Raw genomic sequence first — 21,079 nt, forward strand, 5'->3', positions numbered from 1 at the left:
CCCCTGTTGACACAGCCGCCAGCGAACTAGCTGCAGAGCTCACATAAAAGCGCGATGAGCCGGCAACAAGAGCAACATATAGATTTCAACATGTCACTCAAGTGTCTCGCACTTTGCACGTTCGTCTTGCTGCTCGGCATTGGCGCCTCCAGCGCTGAGCGGACGAAGACGCTGCAGCCCCGTCCAGAGCAGCAGGTGCGACAGAGCAAGGATATACGCATAGGAAACGGTGAGCCGATCAATGATCTAGCCAATGATGAGGTAGATGACGCTGAACAGGATGAGCTGGATGAGCTGAATGAGCTGGATGAGCTGAACAAGCTCATTGATGAAGTGGAGGAATTGGAAAAGGAAACGCGTGCCGTGCCTCGTGGCGGCCGGCGTCAGAACAAAGCACGCAACCGAAATGGCCCCAACAAGCGCAATGGCAACTGGCGCAAGAACAACAGACGCACCAATAGGCGTGGCAGCAAGCGAGGAGGCAACAAGCGCGTTGGCAACACGCAAGGAGGCAACAAGCGTTATCGCTACGGCAGGAGGCGGAGAGCCGGTGCCCAACGTGTGCAGCGCCCACGCAACTAAGCCATCCCCAGATATTACGCTGGAAAGCATTTAGCTCATACAACAACAACGTCAATTAATGTGAACCACAACATTTTTTAATAAAGTTTGCGAGTTGAAGCCACAACTCGTGAATGCTACAAACTTTTCTCCTGTGTTTGAAATTCCTTTAAAAATATTTCAGAAAGACAAAAGGTTATTTTTAGCTAGCAGGGCAAATGTTTTTTGTATAGCTTTTTATCTTTCCAGTTTATTATTATTATTATCTGTTTATTAATGTTTACAAACAGATAATTTACAACAAATAATGGACAACGAACTATATTAACCTAATCCAATATGTTTAGATGGCTCTAAAGACTCTTGAGTAGTAGCCGAGGGTTCTTTTATATATTTGTATTTAATTGAATTAGACTTTCATCTCACTATTAAAATATTCCCGTACAAGCTTCGTTTATAGACAATAAAAAAGTCTAGTGTATATCTCAACAAAGGAAAATTCCCAGTACAAGTCTGTACAAGAAGCTAGAAAATCGCTTTCAAATTTAAATACGTAAAATTTAATGCTTAAATTATATAGATTTTAATTTATATAGATATATATTTTTTATTAAAATATATATTTAATATATTTTTTAAGTTATCTGTATTAAATATTATTTACATATGCATTAAATTATTTTTTACACATTTATTTAATTTATATTATTTATTTTATATACATATATTTACTATTAAACATATTTTTTAATATTAAATATATTTTTAAATTATCTATATATAATTGATCTATATTTAAAGCATTCTCTCAACATTCTTCCGCGAATTAGTTCAACTGTACACAAAATATTGTTAGCAGTCAAAAATCATAAAAAACTGAAATATATATTATTTACATATATATTTTTTATTCATTTAAATATTTAATATATGATTGTACATATCACATGTCTTTTCTATTACTGAAAAAAAGCTTAACAATTCAGCAATGTTTTTTAGCAAAAATAACTTTTATTTAAAGCCTGCTCAGTGTATTCAGCTCATGGAATTGTCTATTTTGGCACGCTGCAGCTGTACAGTTAATGTGCATCGGGGCCAATTTATTGTGTGCATGCAAATAATTCTTGCAGCTTCTCCATTGTGAGTGCGGCTAATGCAATAAGTATATTTCCGAGTGCATCCAAATAGTGCACGTTGGGGGAATTCACATTTTTGTAGCGCACTGTTTGGGGCGAAGCGACGCGCGACAGTTGCCCACGTTGGCCGCATAGGTGGCGCTTTTATTTTCATTGTTATTAACGCACCCGTAAAGTTTAATGGCTCTTCTTGTTGTTATTTTGCTTTCGGTTGTGTGCGTGCAGCATGTGCTGCTGCAGGTAGCCACAAAATATGAGACTATATTTATGCACATATATATATATGTATGTGCAGAAATATATACATATATAGAGCATCATAAATTCTGCGCTTTTGTCTGCAATGCGTGCCATATTTGTTGTTGTTTTTCTCGTTTTTCTTTTGTTTTTCCTTTAGTCATATTTGTGCTATCCATAATTTATGAGCCTCGCAATCACATTTAGCAACTCGGCGCCATTCGGAATTAGTATTATGCCATTTTGATATAGTTCACGTGGCTTAAGTGCGTTTTATTGCCGAGCTCATTCAAATGGTCCGGCGAGCTGGCATATTAGCAAACAATATTTGGCATCATTTGGCAACATTAAGCATTATGGAATAGCTAAGACCCGCACTTGACTCTACTTACAGTCAGAGTCTTTGTGCTGTGCATACTTAAGCCATCTTCCGGTCTCTCGATATGCACTCAATTTCAGTTTATTTTACTTTCAGCTCATCTTTTGTAATGTCTAGCAGTTCAGTTCGTTTACCTACCGACCTGCCCAAGCTACCTACCTAGAAAGTCTCGTTGCTCCCATTGGGCTGGTTTCGAAAACAATTTCTCCATAATTTCAACAAATATTTACCCAGACTGTATTTCGTTGGGGAAAGTGTATTCACAAGGTATTCAACTATTGTTATAAACAAGTATATAAACAACACAAGTATATGAGCCTAGTGTCTATTACAGTTGTTAAATATTCATATACTATGAATTAAAAAAAAAAACACACACTCAAACACACATAGGCACACATATTTAAATTATACAAAGCATTTTTCCATCAGCAAGTTTAGTTAAAATGATAATATATTCAATAGTTCAATTATTCATTACAATCTATTTTATATTTCGTTTAAATTTTTTCTATTTTTGTTAGGCAAAGTTTAATAAAAACAAAATATAAATAAAATAAATAATTCATAAAATACATTTCAGCATTTGATTTTATTTTAAATATTCATTTTGACGAATTTTTTTAAATAATTAAAAATGCCCTAAAATAATCAAAAATAAAGAATTCCATTTATGCAAACGGTAAATAAAAAATATATAAAATATTCTCTAAAAACCATTAATTTATTTTTATGTGCCATTTTTTCTCCACATTCCCCTTTTCAAAAAATAACTGAATTATTTCAATTATAATTTTGTATTTTTTGTTTTTGCCATTTGTTTGCGAAATAGATTTGTGGAATGCGTTCGTTTGGCTTGGCATTGTTTGCCTTCTACCTGTAGCCAATTTTCAACTCAGCTCTGTCTGCTGTTGGCATTTGGTCAGCAGCGCTGTGGATGACCATGCGGGTGTCTGGCCATCTCCATTGGGATCTGCTGAAATGTCTGTGTGCTCTGTGCGTGTGTGTGTGGATAACCGTAGCCATAGCCGTAGCCGTGTGCTCGCTTGCCACTGACATTTGCCAAATCAAATAGAAATTTTAATTGACTCTTGCTGCTGCTACGTGCCATACCGTTCCGTGTGCGTGTGTGCGGGTGTGTGTGTGTGTGTGTGTGTGCCTGTGTTTGTTCACAATTTTAATTTGATACGCTTTCTGGCTGGCTGTCACATTGCCGCCAAGTGTTTTCTCGTATGCGACATCCTATTACTTGTTATTTTCTGTGCCCTTTATTTTTTTTCTGTTTCTGTTTTTGTTTTTGTTTTCGTTGTTGTTGTTGTTCAGTTTTTATGTGCTTTGATGTAACTTTTGCGTGGCATGAAACAAACAAACTTTTGCCTAAGCTGCGCATCGCTTATTTTCCATCCACGCCCGACAACGACGACGAAAGCGGGTTAAGCGCCTTTGGGCACGACTCCGGCAGGAGTCGCGCATTTGCATCTGCCACTGTGGCTGCTGCTGCTGTCGCCACTGTTGCGAATTATGTGGGCACACGGAAGCTGGCATAGTCAGGCGGCAGCATCAGAATCTGAAACTGAATCCGAATCACTACCAGAACCAGCAGCAGAACAGAACAGAACCGAACTGAACAGAACTGAACAGAACAGAGCCAGAGTTGGGGTCGACACTGTTTGTTGTTTGTCAACAACTTGGCACGTTTTTTGGGTCAAAAAGATGCGGCGGCACAGTGCTCCCGCTCCACCCGCTGCACTTTTTAACATAGTTTTTCACTTAATTAGCGCGCTGAGTGACGCGTTGACAGTTAACGCTACGTGCGCCTGCAGCGTATGCAACACTTTTTATGCAGCTGCCTCAAATTGCAGCAGTCACTGATTTCTTACAACAAAAGAGAATGAAAAGCTTATTGTTAAAACGTAGCTACAGAGAGAGAGAGAGAGAGACAGAGACTATATATATGTAATATATATGTAAAAAAAAAAAAAAAATGTAAAAAAAAAAAAAAAACATCAATGCGAAATAAATATAATAAATATATTATTATATCATGCGCGATCTTCCCGCAAGCAAGCAAAACATTTTAATGGGCACTGAAGATACGCGGCATGAAGCACCACAATTTCCTCCAGCACCACAATTTTCAGTTGAGTGGTGTGTGTGTGTGTTGTTTTTTTGTTTTCCTTATGAAAACGGTTGAGCGGCTACAGCACACACTTTAATGACCAACTGCTCGGAAATTTGTACAGCGCGGTTTTCTCTTGCTTTTCGCAGCAGTTTTACGAGTCCGCTTTTAATGAGTGCTCTTAAAATCGAAACTATAAATGTAAGAGGGAACTTTTTATACCCAAACCTGGAACTGGTCAACAATGCCAAAAAGGAAAGCAAAAACCAAGCAGGAATTTCAGCCATTGCAATGCGAATGCATGCAAAATTCTTGGCCGAAATTCACTTCATTGCGTTTTTGCGTTAACTGCAACTGCACACGGGATTTAATAAGTAAGCGTTTCAGAGATATCCTACGAAGCAAGCGGATCTACAATTTCTCGTAAAATAGATGAGAAAAATGTATGCGAGAATTGAGAGTCTCTTAGAGAAGGGGCTCTCACTTTATAGTCTCTTATTGCAGAGTCTTTAACAGTTAAAATAATATAAATATAAATATTTAATATAATATAAATATAATATTTCTTATTAAATAATCAGGGCGTGTTTTAATAGTTCATTGAATTGATAAGAACATTGAAGATCTTAAAAATATATTTTAAAAAAAATAAAACCATCTATAAACTACTTACTGTTTATTTATATACACTGCGCGTCATCAGGTTAGCGCCCCCCTTTACACTCAACCTCAAAGCTAAATAAAATCTAAACTATCAGAGCTCCATCTTTAAAATTTTTTTACATTATACTCCATTTATTTATCTTTAAAATACAAAAAGAATGGCTACTGTAACAATAAGGATTATTTTTAAATAATTTTTTTTTGTAAAATGTACAAAAAACATGTAACAAAAATTTGGTCATCAGATTAGCGCCCCCTGCGCTAAATTCAATTTATTTAAGTTAATGACCAAAAATAACACCGTATTTTAAGCTATTATTATTTTTAAGTAATATTAGTAGTGCGTAGTGCCGTTTTTTGTTTGAAACTACTTCAAAAATTCGATTAGGAGTGGAATTATAAAGTTGTTCAATATTATTCAAGGATATGGTTGGCCAAACGTGTTCAGTACCTTCGATTAACTCTGTCTTTGCACTATAATGCTTTCCGGACTCATATACTTCCTGACCAACCATCCCCAGACGTTTCCAATGATATTAAGGTCGAGTGAGTATGGTGGCCACTCCATGAGATCAATTTTTTGGCCCTGAATCCAGGACTTCAGGGATTTGGATTTGGATTTGGAGCATTATCATGCTGGGAAATCTAATGCCGGTTTTCAGACAGGTTATAGAAATGCGGAACAGCAGTTTTAAACACGGTGTTATAGTCCTATGCGTTCATGCGCGATGTCAAAAATTGGAGCTTACAAGCGCTGTAGTAAGATATTGCACCCTACATCAATGCCACACCACCCTCCGCCGCAACGGCTTGGAAACCGTTCCAAATTATGTTCTTCTATGCGTAGATCATGGATATAATAAATTTAGCCATCAGTTCCTTCCAAATTAAATTTTTCTCATCAGAAAAGCCAACATGCTGCCATTGGGTAGACCACGTCATGTTCGCCCGGCCAAAATTAATGCGTATTTCTTTTCTCAGCATATCGACTGGTGTCTTTTTTTTTACATTCTGTTTCTTTAAGTAATTAACTTTCTTAATTGCTCTTTGGACCGTTGATAAGCTCGTCTTAACACCGATTTTATCCCTAATCTTGGTGGTCGATTCATGGGAATTCGAAGCTTCCCGAACTAATGCTCTTCTATTTCCTTCTGAAATCGCTTGATTATTGCCGCTTATATAGTTTTTTCCATAGTTTTCCCTATTTGTAAGAAAATTGCCACTTAGTTTTCTGTTTTTTCCTGTTTTTTCAGCAATTTTTTGGTTGCATAGTCTAGATTCAAAGTATGCCTCAATCTTTGATTTTCAACCAAAGATAAAACTGTTTTTTTACCCATACTATAAATATATTGAATGCTTTGAGCTTCACAAAAAATTTGGTGAGTGTAATTGCCAAAATAAGCAAGATAATTACAATTGCATTTGGGGGCGCTAATCTGATGACGCAAAATAAGTGCACACATTTTTTGCGAAAATAGAAAAGAATAGAAAATAAAACATAACGGGTTTTCACTCGCGCTTGTTTTTGGTATGAGAGACATCTCATATGATGATAATGAAATAAAAAAAAAAACCAACAAGTTGCGTGCAATAGGCAAAGAGAAAAACGTAAAAGAAAATGAGTGTAAGGGGGGGCGCTAACCTGATGACGCGAAGTGTATTTTTCTTTATTATTTTTTTGTTTTTATATATTTTTATTTATTTTTTTAAATATTTTTATTCGTTCATTTGTTTTTTTTTTTTTAATATTTTTATTTATATATTTTTATTCATTTATATATACATATATTTTTTATTTATTTTTATTTATTCATGTTTGTACTTATTTATTTCTATAAGACGTATCACTGTATATATTTAGCTTTAATTTAAGAATTTATCATACGAAAAAAACTTTATATATTTACTTCTGATTTCTTGGTATGAGCTTAATCAATATTATATAAAAGAATATATAGAATAAATATGACATTAAAGCAATTATTTATATACAGGGTTTTGCCCTACATATATATAAGTATATGTATGTTAATTTTTTATGGTTTTACCTTAGGCCAGAAGCAAGCAACTGATTTAGTCTCTCTTTTACCTAACATTCCCAAACAGCCATTAAATAAATTAACAAATTTAAATTTAAATCATAAAAAAATATATATACAATTAATATGACACCCATATACCCTCATCAAATCGCTGTCTAGGGTATAGCCTTGGCTGACTTAATCGCGTGTACAAATATGGCAACTTCCGGTGGCGTTTTAACTTCCTTGCAGCGTGGCTACAATTTTCATTTACATTGACGGTCACCATGTTGCTGGCCCTCTCCCTTGCCCGCTGCATCTTCTCTGTGACTCCGCCTGTTCCTTTCAGCCACTCTATGTGTATAATTTAATGCAGTGACGTGCGCATAATGAGCGTGATTGACATAAATGTGCTTTAAATGCACACGGGACTCGGACGACAGACAGACTGACCATTTCACTGACTGGCAGTCATATAGCCAGCACCGTATGTATGTGAGTGTGGGTGTCTGTGTGTGTGTATGGCCAGACAGAATCTGGGCCTGTTAGGGATTTGCAACAGGGCAAGGCCCCGGCCAGAGGCTGCTGCCAGCCTGATCTGCCGGCTGGCCAGCCAGCATTTGCTTGTTTGCCGGCCACATTGCCGTTTGGCGTGCTCGGGTTTTGTTGTCTGGCCGTATGTTTTGTGCACTTTAATCGAGTTTATTACGTGCCTTTGCAAAACTGAACGGGAGGCGGCCATGGACGTCAGTTGACTGCTGCGGCGAGGCACTCCCATGAAAAAAAAGAGCTAAAACACTTTGAAACTCTCGCCACAAAAGTTGCAACGCTTTTTTGTTGATTAATTTTAATTGTTTTAATACAAAACATACTCCAAATAAACGAAAAACAAAGTTATAACATTTTTCCCTATACCCTGTAAGCGTTCAAAATCCGACGTTAGGGAATACTGATTCTGGCTAATGGCATGTAGCAGCGAGAAGAAGGCATGATAGAGCCTAAGCATATATATATAATTGGGGTGATGAACTAAGTTTATAGTTTATGTTTGTCTGTTTGTCTTTCCGTCTGTTTGTCTTTCCGTCTGTTTGTCCTTCCGTCTGTTTGTGCTTCCGACTGACTCCTTTCTTTCGTCTAACTCTTCTCTGTTGTTTGTCTTTCCGTCTGTCTTTATTGCCTTCTGTCTATTCTTCCTGATATTAGCAGAGTTTAGGGTATCTGTTAGTCACGCATTTCCCTCTACATCTCTTTTGCTTGTTTAAAACTATTTTTAGCCCTTTTTTTTAAGGCTTGCCAGCTCAGGCAAATGTGGCTGAAAATTGTTCTGCCAGAACCTACATATTTAAGTGACCTCAGAGGTCGAAGAGCGGCCACAGAACTAACCAGTTAAATTTCCCATGGGTAACGATGAGTTGCACATTTTAAAAATCTTTGCTGGCATATTTTTATTTCACAATAATAACTGTATATATTCTTTTTATAAAAGCCGTCGAGGCGGTCAGCTTTTGGATAACTTTAGTGCAAAGAAGGAAGAAAATAATTGAATGACTTAAGGGACTTTGTTCCAAAATGTGAAGCAAAAATATGGTAACTATTTTATTTCATTATTAAAAATGTCTTATTCAACTTTTAAAGCATAAATTTTGTATGTAATTCAATTGGAATATTACATGAATCTTTATTATTTATTTATAAAATTTATTTCAATACTTTTAAATACCATTTTTGATTTGAATAAATAAAATAACAATTTACAACTAAATGAATTTATAGAAAGAATTTATTTTAAAAATTATTTCATTGCTCAATTAAATCAAAATAAAACAAATTTATTGATATAATTTGCTTTAATAATTTACAATGCCCAATACCAAACCTAACAGCATGGCTCACCCAAATAATGACAAACGGAAACATTGAAGGACAGTAAATTATAAATAATGGACTTGTTGGGTATTTCTAATACAAAGGGTAAACGAAAAATGTTAGTGAAAAGCAATAAATTCAATTGGCTGGAGTAGTTATTGCCTAATATCAAAATATTATGGGTCTATTATGTTTTTATGTTGCTTTGCAAAACTTTTGCGTAGCTCTTCAACTACTAGACACACACACACACACACCGCTCAAGACAGACAGACAGGCTCACACACACTTTGGTACTCAAAATTGAGATGTTTCTTTTGCGCCTTGGATGGGCCATAAAAAGTTGCAGCATCATCAGAGCATGCTATTTTCTCTCTCTTTTTCCACTGTTTTCCCCCCCTCTGGCTCAGTAGTGTTTGCCCCAGTGCAAAAGTTTTTCTATGCATTTCTCGTTGGCAAGTTTATGGCAAATATTTAAGTGCGAAGCGAGTTTTTGGTCTGCTTGTTTGCCAAATACGAAAAGTTGCATTAATGACACGCCATGACGCTCAACACCTTTTGGGCTACTTAAACTTTCCGAGCTCGTCCGAGAAATATATTAAATTTTAATAATCCTAAACGGGTGTAGTCGAGTCAACTGGCAACAGCATGGAATTATCTCGCATGCCAAGACATTTCCTTCCCCATCTTCGGCTGCTGTTGTTGCTGTCGTTGTTGTTGTTACTCTTGTTACTCAGCCGAGCTGGCTGCCACTTGACACCAGACGATTGGGTCAGAAAGATGTTACTACTACTATTGCCGCTTCAGCCGCCTCAATGGCCAAGCTAAGAAACCATAAAAAGCCGTCAGGGCATGCAACTTTAATCTGCATAGAGTCGTATATGTGGCTCCTGCAGCTGGGAAGGGACTGAACTCTCTCTCTCTCTCTCTCTCTCTGCTGGCATAGAAAACTTTTATTCACAGCATAATTTTGCCGTCTGCAAACTTTTGCCTTCGTTTGCCCGGCTTTTGGTTTGAGTTTTGGCTGTCAATAACTTAAAGCACTTGCTGCATTCACTCCCGCAATTCCACTAGTCCAACACACTTATCCTGGCCCCAGGGGCAGCCTGTGAAAATTCCCTTCATAAATGTTTATAAATACAATTTTTAGTCCGTTATCTTTCTTGCTGTGGCTGTTGTAGGTGCAACTGTGTGTTTGTGGCGAACTCTGATATGCAGCGAGGGCTGCTCGTTTAATTATGTATTCATGTTGTTTGCACATAGTTGAAATAGTCAATTATTATTTTTAATATGCTTATAATTGTGAGAGCGAATTTAAAATAATAAAGGAGCTTGTCTTTGAGCTAGAGTTGGATAGATCTTAATTTACAACCGACTTTAAATATATATGCGCTTAAGGGATCTCTCCTATCTCTTTTTCCCTCCAGTTAACGTATTCGTTTTCTTTAAAAAGATATGTATATTTAAATTTATCAAATTAATAAAAATATAAATATATTAATATACTTAGTACGACAATAATTACTAAATATTCCATAATAAAAAAAACTGTTTCAATTGAACATATTTTATTTAAATTAAGAACAATTAAAAGAAAGTGTTGTTTACCTATACTGAGCAAAATCTCGGAGAGTAATCGAGAGTTGGTTCACGATCGGACAGAAGGCTTGTCTCTTCACTCTAGGTTTTCACTGACTGTTTGGTTGAGTATGATATTGTATGTATCGATATTGTATGAGAGGATTGTGTTCGCTAAACACATCGATAGCGTTCGTGAAACGTTCTCCCTAAACGAAATTCATTAAAAGAGCGTCACACGAATCATCCAACTTAAGGCTCTCAACCGAAATGAATCGAAGGCTCCTGCTCAGAGCGAGAGCTCATTTATGATATTTGAAGTCTTACGTACTTACAGACAACTAAAAATTGAAGCAAGGAAATAATGAATAAAATTATCTCTAGGTAAATTCCATTACTACTCCTCACAAAATCAATGCATTTTAGTCTCTTAAAATATATACTATTAAGCTATATGCCTAAAAAATAATATCAATTCCAAATCTAATGCAAGTTTAATATGAATTCATAGTTTATATAAAATTTTTGCTTTGAGCAGTTACAAAAAACACCTAAAAATTCGTTTAGCTGCCCTTGCATGTGCTGCATGTGCCACACGCTTCAGTCTCATCAATCTTTCTCGGCTGACAATTTTTGTGGCTGTTGCTGCCACATGACTGCGTCGAAAAAGAAGCAGCACAGCTCAAATGTTTTTTGCATTGATTTCAAACGGCAACAGAAACAACGAGAACATCGGAAACAACGAAACATCGTTGATGTCTAAGCAGAAAATTCATTTTGCTTGCTTCATGATGCTTTTAGAAATGCATGTCTGCCGATGTGGGTAAATTCCAATTTCTGTTGTCGTTGTTTCTTTTATGGGTGGGGTGGGGTGGTGTGGGGTGGTGTGGGGTGGTGTAGCTTGGACAGGGCGTCCTCTCAGTCTGTCATTGTCATGTAGTACAATGCATTTGCGGCTATGCAAAACAATCAATCGATGATTTTCAGTCAATAGCTCACTTTTTGTTTTCTCAGCCATGGCAATGGCAGTGGCTCTGTCAGCTGTTCAGCTTTAACTATAAGAATGAATCGTGGCTGACATGCTCAATAAATATCTCATGCAGACGACATATGTCATTGTTGAAGGGGGTTTTGGACTTACTCTAGTTGTATTGGTTCATTGGCTCGTTTTACCATTTGCGTTCTGTTATCGGTTAAGTTTGCGTTTGTGGTTAGCCACATTGCGTATACGCAATGTGTTGGCAATTGTGCGTATACGCAACGTGCTGTTATGGTATGAAGTGCATGTCCATACATGTGTACACTAAGTATACGCAGCATTTGCACACAGTTAGCTGTCAATTTAAGCTGCTTGAAGCTTAACTGGGCCAGACAGACAGGCAGGGAGGCAGGGAGGCGGGAAGGCAGGCAGCTGTTGCGCACAGGACACACGCCCGCCCCCTTTATTCTTATATCTCTCGTTGGCATCTCTCGCACAATTCATTTCCTGCCTGCTAACTGTTTTATATGCGCACAGATAATCCGCCCATCTGGGGCAACCGACGAAACTCATTGTTGTCTTGACTTGACTTGACTTTGGCTTTGTGTGTTATCATCGAAGCCACCCCCAACCACAACAACAACAATACCAGCAACAACAACAAAAAAATCCCAGCGCCTCATAATTCTTGCCAGTCCTTAAGTGGCTTAAATACCAGGGTGAATATCTGGCGCAACTCTTCTGCACACTTAAATGGATTTACATGTCACCCTTTCTGATCGACTTTTGAAATTGTCTTGTCAATCTACAGACCACATCACATCACGCCTCCTCCTCCCCTCGTCCCATTGCAGTCCATAGCATACTTTTGAGCGCCACAAAAATGCTTCAAATTATTACACACAAAATCGAGCAACGACGAAGTAGTCAAGGGTCGAGGGAATAACATATATACAAGGGTAGCTAGGCAAAGGGGAAGAAAAAAAAAGTTTCGACTCTGGAACGCATATTTTAAGTGCCAAGTTTGGAATTGTGGGCGTCGAGTGTGCCAAAATGTAAGGAAATTGTTGCAGCTACTGCTATTTGCCATTTGCTATTTTCCTGCACTACTTCAAGCAATAAAACGGGCCAACAGCCCCCAGACTCGAGACTCCAGACAGCGCAGACAACAGAGGGCAGCATGCAGACAGAGTCGGCATTCCACAGTAAGAAGACGAGCAAGTAAATAAAAAATTATTGCAAAACTTTGTGCAATAAACGAAAAAGTAAGACATTCACCAGAGCCGCGCGTCGACGGCGGTGGCGAAGCATGAAAAACGCAGTAAAATAGTTACAGTCACAACAACAATAACAACAACAACAACGCCAATAAGAACATCTACTATTCGAGCAGTACTGCTGAAGTACTGCCACTTGTTATATGGCATTTTTGGATACATTGTTGTGTAATCAACGGAGGTACCCAAAAACTTGAGCAACTACCAGCCAGCAGGGCAGAGCAGGCTGGCAACATCCATAAGCTGCCATTTGGATTTAAGGCGCAGTTAAGCGGCCTTCGCTCTCTGTGACGCAACAGAACGGGACATCATTTCAACTGCCAGGAGGCAACACTTCCGTTTCCGTTACGTTTCACGCACATAGTTACAGCGCCCAGGCACGTGACAGCCGAGCAGGGCAAACGCCACGACGCCAATCGACAATGGCATCGAATAGTTAATAGTTGCAGCTAAATTTAACAAAGCCTCAAACTTTATGCATATAACTTGATCCTTGCCATGTTTTAAACAAACCCGAACTTGTTTTTACACAAAGTTGGGCAACAGCAAAGGAAATTTTGTAATTTATGAACTAGATGAAAATATGCATACATGAAAAACTGAAAGAGCTTTTGTACGTGTGCAGCTGTGCTATGTTTTTAAACATATTCATATTTCAAACTATGTTAGAATATCTAAAACCAATTAAACTCAAGCTATTTTGCTTAACAAGCTTAAAGTTTAAGTTCGTATAAAGAAATTAAAAATAACCTGAGAAAAAAGAAAAACATATTGTTTTGATATAATGAAACTTTTAAAAATCAAGAAGACTTTTAAGTCGTTTAGATTGAAAATTTAAAGAATTTTTTTTTTAATTTCAATAAATAAATGGTTTGTCAATAACATTTTTTTCTTAATAAAATAAAAAAAAAATTAAGTAAAATAAGTAAAAATGGGACAATGACTATTCATATATTGTATATATCATATTTTTCAAATAGATTTTTAAACAAGTAATACAAAAAAATTAAAGCGAAATGGAAACTCGGAACCAAAGAAAATAAATTTATTTATGAAATAATAAGAAATTTATGTGGAAAAAATAAAGCAATAAAGAAATTATAATAATGTTGTTTTTTATAGGAAAAAATAAAAATTTAAACAATCTCATATTCACATACCAAACTATTAAAAATTCTTCTCTGCTCTAACAAATTTTCTTAATCCCAAAAATATTTGAATATTTTTCACTCCATGAGTCAATCCAGCCCACAGTGCCATGCGGTAGTTGGCCACATTGAAGTTATTAGAAGACGTAGCTGCTGCTCTTAAATCGCCATAAAAGTGAATGTCAAAGCTAAGTCGCAATTTACGTGTACGGTCATGCTTCGCCTTGGCCTGAGAGATGCGAAACGTCAGTCAGTTGTCAGTCAGTGCCTGGCTCAATTAGCTGCCAAACAGCGACGGGGTGGGGAGTGGGGTTTGGGGCTCGAGTGTGGGTTGGAATGAATACGAAAGAGCGGATAATGACGTATAGGTTGCACTTAACCCTGCCCCCATTTTCATTAGCTAAGTGCCAGCAGAGGACGACGACTGGCTACAAATATTCGCCAGTGCTTGAGAGGAAATTCAATTCAGGCTCGAGCCGAACCGATTTTAATTATTTTCATTTTATATGATTTTTTTCTACTGCTGCTGCTGCTCTCTTTTTTGGATACCCTGTGGGGCATATATAAATGAGGTATGATATGCTTATGTACGTAAATAATGCTGAGATTTTATAATATATTTTACATATGTAAATATATCTCCAATAATATAAATACTTTATCCAATTTACTTAATAAATTAATGAATAAAAAAATTAAATTAAAAAAAAAAATCCCTCTTTCAAAATAATGACCAATAATATATATCAGACACTCAGACTTTTAAACTGAATATTTATTTTGATTCCACTCCATAATGCTATAATCCCTTCTAAGCCTCTTACCGGATACAGGGTAGCTTGTAGTGGAATATTTTCAAGTATTAATCTATTTCTTTGAAATACATTAAGTGCTTTATTGTATTTCAAGTGGCATAAATCACACGCACGCACAACAGCTGCCAGAATGGGATAATTGGATGGAATTGAAATGAGCTGTTTGGAGATGTTCTATGTATGAATATCTCTCTCAACATATACATATATATTAGTCGAAATTGAGATGTGGTTCGTGAGATTGCTATCGAAAGTGCTTGCATCATAAAGAAGCTGCTGTGCCCCACAGCAGATGCTCGCGTAATGATATCAAAATGCAATTGAAATGCGAAATGTGCTGAGCGAAGGAGACTCGTTTACAACTTATGTGGGCGTTGAAACATTTATCATAGCTGCCAAACAAATTGTCAACATAACACTCCGTTGGACCTTGGGGGCCAGTTGGGGCATCATTATAAAAATATTACCACAGAGCGCTGAACAAACAGAGCCCAGAACACAACCGGGTAGCGGCAGCTGGCATAATGGAAAAACGTGACCACAAGAGGCGCCAAGGCATTGAATAATGACGACTTGAGGCGCAGCCAACTTGGCCAATTGTGGCCCGAAAGTTTTTGGCGCCTCTCTCTTTCCCACTCACTCTCTCTCTCTCTATCTCTTTCTCTCTGTTGTATACACAAAGGATTGAGCTGAGGTGTGGATGCCGCTTAGCCACAAAAGTGGGTTCGGTTTTTAGGAGTTCTGTCAGTTACAAAAGCGCTGCGTCGTTTTGGCTGTGGTAAACCGCAGAGTAACCGCAGCTGCACTTGACAGGCCACTCACTGCTAGATTCTGTTACCTTATCTCTGTCTCTATCTATACATTGCTCTGCCTCCCCACCTCCAGTGCGCAGACAACACGCAGCAGCTTTAAAGCTCAGCCACTGCTGCTGCTCATTAAAAACAACAGTCAGTCAGTCAGTCAGTCAGTTGACTCGTTCACCTGCCTGCTGCCCAGAGTTACTACCTCAGCTTCTACTTCCATGTTTGATCAGCGCCAGCAGCAGCAGCAGCAGGAGCAGCAGCAACAAAAAAGCGCACACACAATCCACGTAATTGAATCACCCTCGAGAACATATTAAAACCAACCGAACAGACATCGCGCGCGCGCGCTCCGCTGCTGGAGAAGCATTGTCTGAGTCGTCTCTGGTTTGTCCTTCAAACAGAATGACCGATACCTGGGCTTAACTGTCTCCTTCTTTCGTTTGTTTTTACACTACACTAACTCGAGCATATCAGCTAGTCATGGGCTTGTATTTATATATGTCTATAAGTGAAGACTTGTGAGAAAGTTTTTATTGTGACTAAGGATTATTAAAGAGGAATTTAAATTTGGTTTTATTTTTTGGTAATATATAATTTTATATAATTTGAATTTATTACTTATATTATTTAATTTATAAACTTGCATTTTCGTAAAGACATAAAGGCAGTGATATTAATATAAAATATATTTTAGTTTTCATATTAATACCATTTCATTTATAAATTTAAGCTAGTTTGTTATATAAAAATATATAATAAAATATAACTTTTTAATTAGATTTTTAGCAACAATTTAATTTTTTTTTTTATTAATAACTTTATTATTTATTACTTATTTAAATACGTTTGTTATCATTATTTAGTTATTAATTACTCATGTATTATTTATTTATTTATTATTTATTATTATTTATTATTTTTTTATTTTTTTTATTTTTATTTTTTATTTATTTTTTTTTTATTTATTTTTTTTTATTTATTTTTTTTTTTTTTTATTATTTATTATTTATTATTTATTTATTTAATACCTACATATTCGTTTATTACTTATTTAAAGTAAAATTTAAATGTTTCTGTACTTTTTATTAAATTTTAGAAAACTTCAACATATTATTAGCTTTACCTACATTATAAATTATTAGCTTAAACTTCACTTAGTATTTCTTAAAAAAATTAAATTCAAAAAAGTGCTTCGAAACATTTATCAGTCTTCTTCTTAGTGTATTTAATAGTCGGTGCGGATATGATAAATGTTTAGTTCTTGTTCTCTTACTTGTTTTGTAATTCAACAACATGTCGTTTGGCATTGTCGTTGTCCACGTACTCAGTGTGGCTGGCTGCAGCTGAACAGGTTCAGAATGCAGCAACAATGCCAAAGAAATCACGTCTGTTAAATATATATATATATATATATATATATATATATATATATATATATATATATATATATATATATATATATATATATATATATATGTATATATATATATTATATATAAAGAATATATATATATATATATATTTATCGGTCTGTCTGCTTGTCTATATATGTTTTGTGTGTGTTGTCTTGATTCCTGCGCTTGGCGCTCTTATCATTTGTGTGCACTGTCCCCAATGTTAGCTGTGTTCACTGAATAAAGTGGCAACAGCAGCGGCAGCAACAACAACAACAACAGCAACAGCAGCTGCTGCAGCTGCTTGGGCTTGAACATGTGTTGCTCAGCATTTGGACGAGGTAAGCTGTGGGGTGGGAATCGAGGCTCTGATGTGTTGTATGGCCAAAAGGGTTTAGGCATATTAAGAAAGCTGGCAACTAGCTGCCTCGTTCCGCTTCTTCGCCTTTGTCATTTCCAAATGCAAGAAATTTGATGCCAGGCGCTTGTTAAGCCGTTTGCCCTTGGCTTTTCCGTATGCCAATACCGGTGCAAGTTGCACGTTGCACGTTGCACATTGCAATTTCCCTTCGCTTTTGATTTTTATTTACTTTTTTTTCCTTCTTTACGTTCCTCTGGCGGTTGGTCCTGCCTTTGCCCAGTTCTGCCTGTTAGCCTAGTAATATGCTGGACCGCGTTCTGCGGTTGATTGCAGCCGTATCTTGCAATTTTGTTGCAAGCGCTTCGATTGCAACTTTTTCGCCCCTTCTCTTCGTTGCTGTGGTGGCCTGTGCAATCGTAAAGCGTTTCCCACATTAAGATTTTCTCTTTGTTGTAGTTCACTTGCTCGCCGAATGCAAAACTCATCCAAATGCACTTTTCTCAAAGGGTTCAATGAAGCGCAACATTTCTGCAAAATCATTGCAGCCAGCCAGACTGTCATTAGGAGCCAGACTGAGTAAATTATGATTGCAGTCGAATTGATCAATTCATTTCGCTGAGAGATGCATAAGAAAATTTATAAAAATTGATAGTTCTATGACTTTTGAGGAACTTCTACTCTCAGGTGATATATTATTATTTTTTACTGAAACTAAAAGGCTTCTGTTGATAAAATGTGAAGAGCTTAAGTATACAATTAATGATAGATAAACACATTTAACTCTCTGATTAAAATATTAACTTTAAATATTTATAATTGAATTTTTAATTTCAATTATTAAACATAACATCATGCGGACTTTAAGCATTATATTTGAATACGTCAATCGTAAGCCTCAGAATTTAATTATTTCCAAGTCCATAAGCAGGGCTTACTCTGTCCATAATCATACCATTAAAGACTTGCCCTTTAAGGCCATAATTTCGTTTATCAACTGAACACCTTTCCACTTGCAGTTGTCCCAATTAATTATATCGAACCTATTTAAGCAATCTTTTTATGTTCGCTTCAGTAATTTGAACACTTCCTGTTCTTATTATCCTGGCCATATGCTTAGCAACAGCTTGCAACAACAATGAGAAGGCGAAGAAGCTGAAACCAATTGGTCATTTCCAAGCCGCTTAATGCCCTGACCCACAAAGGCGTCCCTCTTCCCTCTCTCTCTCTCTTTCTTTCTTTCTCTCTCTCCCGTGCACGACGACAGCTTCTTGTGTTATTTATGAACTCTCAACGAGTTCGCCGCCCTCAAGACACAAGTTTCAACTTACGATACACACACACACACACATCAATGCTCGTTTACTCGTATATCAAATGCCCACACGGGCAAATCAACACCTGCCAGGGGGCTGCTAAAACTCTGAACCTGAACTCGAACTCGAATCCATAATACACACAAACACACACACTCACACATTCAGATCTAAAGCACTAGCTGTAAACTAATCTGCTCGACTAATCTCATTGGAAATCAATCTAAAATAAATCGAACGATTGGACAAACCTGCTCTACGTGCCGGACAGACCTGCGACTGCTCACATTATAATGTGATTTCAGCTGTAAATGTGCAATAATTTATTCAAATTCCCAAATGTGCTGTGCGCTGAAAATGCCCTTAGACCACCGCCGGCCAACTCCCCTCCTCCCGCTCAATTCCAGCAGATAGCACATGCTATTAATATTTACACACACTCAACGCGCGCACACACACACACGCACGCAGACGTTTGCGTGTATTTGTTGTTATATCTTTTGGGCCAAGCCATTAACTTTTGAGTAGTCGTTTCTTTACGGCTTGCAGTCGTTTTTTAACACACACACACACACAGACACACACACACACAGAGACTGCGTGGGTTGCTTTTTGGGTCTTATGGAACTTTGAAAGTCGTTAACCAGCAGCAACAGAACCGTTTCCGCGCCGTCCCCAGGCCACCCCTCCCTACGGCCCAGTTCTTGCCAATCAATTGAGAAACTAGTTTAGACAGATTTCTTGGACGGCGCGCCGTTTACCTGCCTCGCTGAGCATCACAGCAGACAAGCAAAAAAAAAAAAAAAATAAAATAAATAAAATAACAACAAAAGCAAGAACCATTCGAAACTGTAACACAAATGCCGAGCGACAAGTTTTTGTGAGTCCCCAAATGCATATTTAAATTTCGGCATATTGGGTGTGACATTTAATTTGGCTACCGAACTGGATCAGCCCCAGAAACAAATAATAAAATAATAATAAAGTTGATCAAATTCGCAGATTAATCGCAAATTAAAAAGTGGAAGTGTTGCGAATTTTTTTTTTTTATTATTATTAAATGGAATTTTTTTTTTTTGCGCAAACAAAGCCACTCACTGTTTCGTGTCTGATATTTTGTGATTATTTTGCTTGGCTTGTTTGCTTCGATGAGCACACACAAATTAACCTTGACACGTTTAGATGGCAATCGCTGAGTGTTTACAAACAAATATTTTGCCCCGCCTCACATCCTGTATTAGTCGAGCAAAGCCTATGCTAATAAATGCTCAGCTGCAAAGCTTTACAAAATTTTAGCTAGAAGTTGCCCCAAACAGTTTACAGAGCTTTATTTTATTTCTTAAAATTATATATATTTACAAAAATAAAATCCCCTTCCAAGTAAGTTTAAAGCAGATATCATGCCTTATGTATGAGCAACTCAATTTCTAGTAAATAACCCATCCTATGACTGCCCCCCTCTGAATTTGTTGTTTCATGCTTTGCTTTCTGATTGCAGGCCATTAATTATTATCACGATGCGCGGGGTCAGTTTTACTCATTTCTACTGCAGTTTTATGTGCTTTAAGCACGTTTCATCCACCGAAAAAAACTTTATGAGGCATGTAAATTGGGTCTTCGCGGACAATCGAATCTCTGCCTAATTTGTGCCTCGTCTTGCTTCACTTCCAATATTTGATTTGTGTGTGTATGTGTGAGTGTATGTTATTTCTTTATTTGTTCCTTGTCTGCCAATGATTGAAACAATCACGATTAGGCACAATAATTAGTCTCTGTCAAGAAATTGATATGAACAGATTATTCTATTTATTTATTTATTGGAATACACAAATGCGCTTAATTATATATTTATGACTTTTTCATTATTTTGTTTACTTTAATCATTTGCTGACTTTTATTTCATTAGACAGACTGACATATTTGTTGCCATAGATAATATAAATAGAGTCATTCCTTTTGTTCTAATCAAAAAATATCAAAGTATTTTATATTATAAATATTTTTTATATTATATATATTTTGATATTATATATATTTTTATATTATATATGAGAATATATTTTGTTAAGTATAGAATTATTTTAATATTTTAGTATAATTTTTTAGCATGCCCACATTTTGTCCTCCTTCTATGTTTTTTGTCTCCAATAGTTTCTCTTTTTAATTTCCGTATTTTAATTGAATTGAAACTCTTCAAGCTGTTATTCATTATTATTTTTATTATTCCTCGCTTTGTCTTTGTCCTGGCATTGTTTTCTTTTAAAACTAACGGAAATTTATATTCATTTTTCACAACTTTCAAATTGCATTCTTCAAATTCAAAAACATTTGCCCCTCTCTCTCTCTGCTTGCACCTGCATTTAATTTCCTTTGATTTTGGTCTGTCTGTCTATTTATTATTGTTCACTGCTAGAGCAGCATAAATATTT

General features: G+C 36.5%; 2 protein-coding genes across 3 annotated transcripts in view; one reads left to right on the forward strand and one right to left on the reverse strand.

Moving 5' to 3' along the window:
* The window catches only part of LRP1 (LDL receptor protein 1), a 77,089-nt gene that overhangs the window by 24,874 nt on the left and 31,136 nt on the right, over window positions 1-21,079 (reverse strand). The window lies entirely within an intron of this gene.
* LOC149268605 (uncharacterized) lies at window positions 60-705 on the forward strand. Its single transcript, XM_089472317.1, has one exon. The coding sequence runs from the start codon at window positions 91-93 to the stop codon at window positions 580-582; it is 492 nt and encodes a 163-aa protein (XP_089328443.1). The 5' UTR covers window positions 60-90; the 3' UTR covers window positions 583-705.

This window comes from Drosophila arizonae, chromosome 5 (assembly GCF_054131065.1).
Source record: "Drosophila arizonae isolate 15081-1271.41 chromosome 5, UAZ_ARI_1.0, whole genome shotgun sequence".
Classification (NCBI taxonomy): Eukaryota; Metazoa; Arthropoda; class Insecta; order Diptera; family Drosophilidae; genus Drosophila; species Drosophila arizonae.